This window comes from Scardinius erythrophthalmus (assembly GCF_964197995.2).
Source record: "Scardinius erythrophthalmus genome assembly, chromosome: 24".
Lineage (NCBI taxonomy): Eukaryota > Metazoa > Chordata > Actinopteri > Cypriniformes > Leuciscidae > Scardinius > Scardinius erythrophthalmus.
In genome coordinates, this window is record NC_138244.1 from 29,495,300 (window position 1) to 29,504,907 (window position 9,608).

The 9,608-nt window shown below is 35.8% G+C and overlaps 1 protein-coding gene across 1 annotated transcript; it reads right to left on the bottom strand.

Moving 5' to 3' along the window:
* Positions 1-234: 234 nt before the first annotated feature.
* On the bottom strand, positions 235-7,832 carry LOC308684644 (patched domain-containing protein 3-like; the record flags this gene model as incomplete). The annotated part of the gene is made up of 4 exons (XM_081355901.1): positions 235-1,844; positions 1,924-2,069; positions 5,464-5,591; positions 7,140-7,832. The coding sequence occupies 4 exons, from the start codon at positions 7,830-7,832 to the stop codon at positions 235-237; spliced, it is 2,577 nt and encodes an 858-aa protein (XP_081212027.1).
* Positions 7,833-9,608: the final 1,776 nt, after the last annotated feature.

The following is a 9,608-nucleotide window of genomic DNA, read 5'->3' on the forward strand; positions in this document are numbered from 1 at the left end:
TCAGTAGCGGTCATGAGCGTGAGCACGTCTGTAGCGTTTTAACTCCATCTTCTCTGTGTCAATGGTGGAGCCTGGTGATTCCATGACAGTAAGTAGGCTATATAATGTATACATAAGAATGATTGCTATTTCAGGATCTTCTTGCATGGTCAAATCAAAGTGCCATATAGCGCTAAGCTCCTACAAAAAGAAAAAAGTTCATCTATCCATTTTATGAACCACTTGACACAGTGCCTATGGACAGTCAGGATCAGCACACCATACATTCTGAATCACAACTGCTTTTACTCGCCGTTCGCTTGTGTCACTGGGCTCTGGAAGATTTTGTTTGTTTTTACTACAAGTGCCAAGGAAGGTCAGGAACACCGGTATGAATATGATGCCATGTACGGCCCCAAACAGAATGACTAAGAACATGATTTTGAAGAAGGTCCTGAAGATGTAGCTTTCAGCAGCCGCGAGCACCACCACACCTGCGATAGTGGACACTGCACCCTGAACAATCGGATAGCCCAGTTTATTGATGGCATCCATGGCTTTCTCATCCACTGAGGACTTTTCACTTGACACAAAAGCATAGGATATGTGAGCAGAGAAGTCGACAGAAAACCCGATACAAATAACAAGAATAATCATAGACACGGCGTCTAAACTAACATCCCATAATGCCATGAAACCGGTCACTCCCACAATGACAGATGCGATGGCAAATGTCACCCAGAGAGAGCAAAGAGGGTTTGGGATCAACAGGAGTGAAATGACTAACATTGCACATGTAGCAACTACTATATTCTGGATTGTATTACTGACAATGACGGCGTATTGGTCGAAATAGATGAATGCGGGGTGATACACTATCAGATCAACGACACATTTTTCTGCGGTTTCTCTAAATGCATCCAGCATGTTCTTCTCATCGATCGCTATGCGGATGTTCACAGTCTGAATGAACATACGTGACGCATGGATTTGATTGTTAGTAAAATTAACATCTTCACTAAAACCTGACTGATTAAGAAATGCAATTAAATGGCTTTTGAATTGCATTTCAAGGTCTAAATTCAAACTTCTATTCTGTCCAAACTTCATGTATTCACTCAGCCAAGAAATCGGTGGAATGCCTGAATCTGCCACTGTCAGATTTAGAAAATTTTCCAAACACAAGTTAAGACTTTTGCGAGCAGTTGAGTTCCAGTACTGAAAGTCTTCATCCTTTATAACTACCATGACATTAGGACCAAAGGCAGAGAAGAATTCATCTTCTTTGTCATAGTAACTTCCAACATATGAGCCGTCTGTTGCTAAATTTTTCACATCTAAACCTTCCTGTAATTGTAAGCATCCATAGATACTGATTGCCAAATACCCGGCATAGATTAGACACACGAGCGCCTTAACCCACACTCTAGTTAAGAAAGGGCCATAATAGTTCTTAAAGAATGAATCCATTGGCATTTCAAATTCCTTACGTGTGTTTTCATCATACGCCCCACCAACACAACAGCCTCCACCATCACCAGTGGCTTCTGGGACTTTCATGCAGGTCAGCCAGTGTCTGTTGCCTTTCTCTCTCCTACCATTCAGTGCGAGACACGCGCCAAAGAAGGTGATGTTGAAGATGTAGCAGAACAGAAGAGCTGTGCTGGTGTACATGCAGAAGGACTGAACTGAGCGGAAGGGCGTCATGAGACCGATGTAGAAAGCCAGCACATCTGTCAGTGTGGTGATAGTGATGGACACGCCAGCCTCTTTATAGGTTTCTGCTAAACGAAGCTCAACGGCTTTATAAACTTCAGTCTTCTGCCAGCAGGAGATCATAATGAACATGTCATCAACACCAACACCTGGAGGAAAGCAGTGAAAGTGAGCCTGTGAACATCAGCTGTGAGACACCTACTAGGTGATGAAATAAATGACATTTACCCAGAATCAGAAAGGGTGCTGTTTCCACGGTCATGGCAAAAGGCATCCCACAGAACAACAGCAGACCAAAGCTGGCCAACACGGCCATCCCAGCGGAGACGACACCGAACGCAGCCACCCACACCTTTGTCCTGACACAGTCTAACCTGAGGGAAGAGACAAGGGATAAATAACATAGCGGTAACACTTTATGGTAAGGGTACATGAATTATCATGAATTCATGTATAATTTCATGCATTAATATGCATTCATTCATGCATTAATATCTCATGAACCATCAGGAACTAACACGAGTTCAACGTTTTTCATTCATGACTTCATGGATGAACAACACCTTAATTAAACATTAACTAAGATGAGTACATCATCATGAATTATGATTTATTACGCATGATCATGATAATTTCTTTGTTCACACAAAAAATTGGTCTTTACCACCCATTGTGGATAAAGCTATGGTTATGGTACATGAATCATCATGAATTCATGCATAAAAAAGTATTAATTCATGCATGCAAGACTACTCTTCGAATTATTAAAGGAATGTACAAAAATCCACATTATCTAATGCATGCATACAGGCTAGAACAGTATATCAATTAATGTGAGAACTGTTTTTTCTGAATTATGATCTGAGTTATCCAGCATGTTCATGTCTTCTTCATAGCCTGCAGGTAAATGGACAGACCCCAAAATTGGCCAATCACAGCACATATTATACGAATTCTGTTGGTGTTCAAATACAGTAGTCATCATTAACTAAGCATTATTTATCAATGACTTCATCATGTGTGTGGCCCCTCAACTAAAGTGGTGACTTGGTGCTTTGAAACACTGATGAACAATGTGGCATAACTGTGAAATGACATGAATATGAACATGAAAGTTCAAGCCAATGTACTGTGTGGACACAAATGGACTTTGACCTTAACCTGCAACGTGATCTCATGAGAATATACGTGTGTATTTTTAAAGTGTAGTTCTACCATTGTTTTATACACAGAAACATATAATACTGATGTATTTACAGCACTAAAACATATAACATTTACGTATTGACAGCACAAAAACGTAGGCTAATTTATTTACCTATAAACAACTTATACAAACAACGACGTACTAAGTTGGGCGTATTCCTATTTAACTTATGCATATTAAAATCATGGCATTAATGTTTTGACTCTATTGCATTCAATTGTCTTATCAATTACATTTTCAGTCGCATTTATTAATACAGTTTAAAAAGGGGTCTTAAAAAGTCTTAAAAAGTCTTAAATTCTGAACTTTAAATTTAAGGCCTTAAAACGTCTTAAAAACAGCCAGATTTTCATCCGCGGTCTTAAATTTCATTTAGCCACGTCTTAAAAAAGATTTTACCCTCGTTCATTTCCAGAAACGCTGGCCGCAGAAAGTTATTACAAAGTAGAAAAAAGTATCGAAGTCGCTCGCCAATAGGCAGTTCACATATCGCGTCTTTTTCGCGCTCAAGTTCATTCAAATGTAGGCGCGCGGTGAGCGCACTATAATTGAAGCGACGCGCTAATTTTTTTCCAGGCGCAGCGACATGAAAAAAGACATGAAGAATGTGGGCGCACCCAAACACTACGGGTGTTTTTCTCTTCTCCGTAAATAAATCTTGTAGCGGAGCTACAGCAAGCGTTTTTCGGTGGTGGAAATCCATTAGCCACTAAAACTTTTTTGTCATTGTGGAGAGCACAGTGCATGGTTGCATAGCAACGACAGACGCCACGGGAAAATCGGACCGAATTTTACTATTAATAATAAAAGATAAGCTAAAGTGTATTGTAAATGTCAGTAAATCATTTTTTATAAAAAGAATGAGTCAAAAAAGATAAATTAAAGTCTGAAATATGTGAGGTTTATCTTTTTATAAAAACCTTTTTTGTCAACTTTATTTGAACTTGTACATGTTATGATCAACTAAAATCAACTAATTATGTGTTTTTTACAGTAGGCCTATAATATGCAAAGTACAATTTTCTGTAAATTTTTTTTATCTGATTCTGTTCTTTTCTCTGACATGCGTTGTTGGGTCTGGAAGGTTACTAATGTGATTGCTTTATCTGTAAATTAAGTTAATGCTTTTTAAATTACTGAATTCATTGACATAAAATGAATTCTTTGATTTGAATATGCGTCGTCTAGGTCTTAAATTTTAATCTTTATGGTCTTAAAATGTCTTAAAAAGGTCTTAAATTTGACTAACTGTAACCTGCAGGAACCCTGTAATATTGTCTATAAAATGGGTATGTTTAAGTGTGGGAGTAGGGTTAGCAGCTAAGGGATCTTACATTTATAATCTATAAAATGGTAAAAGGGAAATTATATAGATATCTTTATAATATGAAATATTCGTAAATAGTTTAACGTACATTGTTTAGCTGTAAATCGTAATAATGTTATGTTACTGCTTTATTCTGAAACCAAACGGTATAAACCAGTTAAATCAACAGCTGGAAAGAGCTGAGAAGGAATTCAGTAACTTACACCATGAACTTTATTTTAAGTGCCTGTATATCTGAAAACTCTCTACAAAACCATAAAGCTGTTTTACAATTTCATGATATGGAGGAGTCACATCAGTAGCATACATTAAAAGGTGACTCTTTACCCCAAAAGAGATAAGCTGTTTGTGAAACTTTTTTTTTTAAACAGCTTTATGGTTTTTAACCGGTTTATACCGTTTAAGAATAAAGCAGTAAAGTTAAGATCAAAGTCCATTTGTGTCCACAGTACATTGTTTGCAAAGGCTTGAACTTTCATGTTCATATTCATGTCATTTCACAGTTATGCCACATTGTTCATCAGTGTTTCAAAGCACCAAGTCACCACTTTAGTTGAGGGGCCACACACATGATGAAGTCATTGATAAATAATGCTTAGTTAATGATGACTACTGTATTTGAATGCCAACAGAATTCGTATAATATGTGCTGTGATTGGCCAATTTTGGGGTCTGTCCATTTACCTGCAGGCTATAAAGAAGACATGAACATGCTGGATAACTCAGATCATAATTCAGAAAAAACAGTTCTCACATTAATTGATATACTGTTCTAGCCTGTATGCATGCATTAGATAATGTGGATTTTTGTACATTCCTTTAATAATTTGAAGAGTAGTCTTGCATGCATGAATTAATACTTTTTTATGCATGAATTCATGATGATTCATGTACCATAACCATAGCTGTATCCACAATGGGTGGTAAAGACCAATTTTTTGTGTGAACAAAGAAATTATCATGATCATGCGTAATAAATCATAATTCATGATGATGTACTCATCTTAGTTAATGTTTAATTAAGGTGTTGTTCATCCATGAAGTCATGAATGAAAAACGTTGAACTCGTGTTAGTTCCTGATGATTCATGAGATATTAATGCATGAATGAATGCATATTTCATGCATGAATTTATACATGAATTCATGATAATTCATGTACCCTTACCATAAAGTGTTACCAACATAGCTAAGGATAGAAATGTGCTAATGTGATAAATACATCTTTATAATACCTTAAACAAGACAGAATTGAAATGGTAATGGCCAGCACATATGTAACAGAGAAGAGAGGGATCACAGAGTCTGAATTGGTCTCCAACTCATTCTGTCTTGATATTGATGTAAAGTAAGACACATGGACCTGTAGAAATTAAACACAAAACACTGTTCAGTATAGTTACTGTAAACAGGAATGTGTTGCATTGTGTTGAAGCACAGTGAAGAAATAATTATGACAAATTATGACCAAGCAATTATACATAGATTTGGTTTAATTTAAAATATTTTGGTTCAAAATATTGGAATTGTTGTTCAAATGACTTTTGGTGCAATACTGCAAAATTTGGTATTTATTCGATACCAAGTAAATACAGGGACCAGTATCGCCGATAACAATACTTTTTCATTTTAAAAGCATGCCCTTGAGCTTACATGTACTTTCCTGTACTAGAGCAGTGTGTAATGATTTATGAGGTGAATGCATCATTAATATGCTAAATCTGACATCTTCATGACCACTAAAATATTTTGTGATTTGTGCTCTCAACTCGCCTGTAATTAGTAATTTGGTTGCTGTATAGAAAAACCATTATAAAGGGCTGCCAGTGACAGGCTGTTGTACCCCTAAAGGTTAAGCTTTTGCACATGTTTTTTTTTTTCTGACAGATTTATTAACAACAATTGTTATAGAACATAGCACAATCCACTTGAACTTTTGCCAAACTTGCCTAATTATAGTAAATGCATTATTGTACACTACTGTTCAAAAGTTTGGGGTCTGTAAGATTTTTAAGTCTCTTCTGCATTTATGTGATCAAAAATACAGTTAAAACGTATTATTACAATTTAACATAGGCTATCTGTTTTCTATGTGATAGTAAAGTGTAATTTATTCCTGTGATCAAAGCTGAATTTTCAGCATCATTACTCCAGTCTTAAGTGTCACATGATCCTTCAGAAATCACTCTAATATGATGATTTGATGCTAAGTTATTATTATTATCAATGTTGAAAACAGTTTCATATTTTTGTGGAAACCATGATACATTTTATGCAGAATTATTTGATGAACAAAGTTGAAAAAACAGCATTTATATTATATAGATTTTTTAACAGTGTAAAACCCTTGACTGTCACTGTTGATCAATTGAATGCATCGATCCTTGCTAAATAAAAATGTTAATTTCATTAAAAACTCTTACTGACATCAACATTCTGGACCGTTGTGTACACTTTTAGTTTGTTTATTGTTAAATAACTCTGTCATTTAATAAGAATCGTTTAGGGCTTCGTTTCCCAAGTGCACCGTGAGCCTGTGAGCGAACTCAGCGAAGGATCAGCAGCGAACACTCTGTTATTGATTGGTTTCATCTTGTATTCAGATGACTAGGAGAAATAGTTCTATCCTTCACAATTATTCGCTAACATTTACATATTTTTCCACGTAGAAACTTATTTTACGCACTGAATTTCGTGCCAAATTAATACAATTACTGGTAAAAAAAACAACAACCAAACATACATTTGGTACGATATTTTTATGTGAGGATCGATCGTTTTTGATACAACATCAGAATCATATCGATACTTCAGGATCGATCCGCCCACCCCTATACACAATGGTCATTAGGTATCTGAATACATGTAGATATAACTCATAACTCACAATCTTTTTTTTTTTTTTACTTACCGTTGTCTGTTCTGTAGAGTTTGAGAGGAGTTTTAGAAAACCATCAAGCCAGTAACGGTTTTCCTTTGTCTTCTTCTCGTCTAAGAAATAAAAAAGTCTGACCGCTTTGGCATTGGTGAGCTTTGAGCTATTCAGCTTTAGCTCTACTTTGCCGATATTTGTTCCCAAAAACATGTCATTATGCATTGGGTATGTTATATTTGAAGAAACTATTTCAGTAGGATTGTAATTTATAATGTCTAAAATTGCGTTTGATATGCACCTTCCCTTTGTTTTGGCACAGAGGTTTTTAAAAATGTTTCCTGTCATCATACTTTTCACTTGTCTGTCTAGCTCTATTATATCATTAAAAGCTGCTTCTGTTAATATATTTTCTCCTTGCAAGTGTGTGATGATCAAAGAGGCATAAGTGCCTTCAGACACAAGCCGTAGCTGAGAAAATTCTTCTGACTGTGGGAAATTTTCTACCACAAATGCTCTCTCCAACTTGGCAGGTCCATTGACAGGCGTAAACTGGTCTTCAATATCATTTGCTTCCATCTCATGAAGAAAGATGAAACCGGCTCCAAGGGCAGCAGAAACAAATAAAGGTAATAAAAGAAACACATATGGATGACTACCAACAACATGACCAAGCTTTTCAAAGGCCAGAGACAGAGGCCTTTCGATGCAGTCTGTTTTACACTTCGCCATACTCCAAACACGTTAACGTTCTACAGTGAATCTCCTGCTCTTCAGCACAGCCCCAGATACATCCTACTTCTACACTGGCTCAATGGTATCATAACGTTCTTATAGGCTGAGCTGAACACTAAAAACTCATGTGTTAATTTTTCACAAAATAAGGTTACTCATTAACAAACTTCCTTATTGTCACATGCCCTCTTCATCACTGCCAGAACCTATAGGGCCATTTTCAATATTAAGGGACTGTAAACTAGGGTGTGAATTCACAAAAGTAAATTCTAGTCTTTTAATAAATAATTCACTATAGCACCCCGGGAATTCCCCCATCCAGGGAAATATTTGCTAGAACTCAAAAACTGCATTAGCTAAATGAGGACAAAAGATGTGGGTCCAGAATAAAAATAGAAACACTTTATTTTATGATACAAAAATTATTTCAATTAAAAAAACAAGTAAAAAAAATCCAATCATCCACATAAGGACACTTAAAGGCATCAAGATAAATAGACCTTAAAAAAACAAACAAAAAACAAAAAATGTTTAAACAAAAATACACCTTTTCCAAACACCTTATTGGTATGTAAATTACATACCAATACATAGTCAAAATTATTATTTAGTGTTTTTATCACATTAACCCTCCTATTACCTTTGCGGTCGATTTGACCCCATTCATTGTTTAACGTATCTAAATACATAATAAAAAAATAAAAAAGACTTTTCCCAATTTAATGGGGACAACTGGGTAAACATACTGTAACAGTAGCATCATGATATGTTTTCAATGTTCTGTACACATTTTGTAGCATCTGTGTTATATGGGGTCAATTTGACCCCAGGCTCATTTTGCTGTATAAAACATATAAGAAATATAAAAAATGTAGTTGTTCACACATTGGTGATTTGGCACAAATCACAAACCGTAAATCCTCTAATATTGGCCTGTATTCCATTTATACATTATGGAATTCCATTACCGGCCGGGTCTCTAACATTGGCCGGTCTCGCTGTCGGCGGAGGTAAATAAAGGCCGGTCTCTAATAGTGGCCGGGGATGTCGCTACTCGATCCGTACCGTAAACACGATCTGTTCTGCGCATGTGCGAGAACGCGTCTCCTTCCTGTCTGATGTCGAAACCATTTACGGCAGTTGTTGTTCGACACCATAGATATCACTACACGATCCGTATCGTAACTGAAGCCCTTTTATTACTTTTATTTATCCTTTGTCATTTTATTTATTGTTTATTTATTTTATTTTAACTTTAATATATTTTCTTCTCCCTAAAGTTGTGTGTTATTCTACGTGCTCCATTTCCTGTCAACACTCATGTTTTTGTCAATTCTGTATAAGCCAGTTATTGTTGTAAATTTTACATCTAAAAAAAAAAAAATACTGAGCTGAAAATACTGAATTATTTTAGACGAATATTTTTAACATTCTGGTAACATAAGACGTTTGGCATTATCAGGACCCACAAATATCCCCCATTGCATTATTATACATTATAATCAACATTATATAGTAGTTTAATGTAGTAACGTTACTTACACAAAACCTCTGAAAACAATTTTTTTTTCTCACACAGTAATTTTTATTTAACTATCCACGATACGTATTGTTGCATTTTTGTATTACGATATATTGTGGCACGATATATTGTTACACAACACAATTGAACTAAGGCCAAATCCTGGATTAGTCTAAGCCTTGTCATAGTTACCTTTGATGATAAAATTCGCAGACGAATGGCAAGATGACAGGAAGTGGCAAAAAAAACTT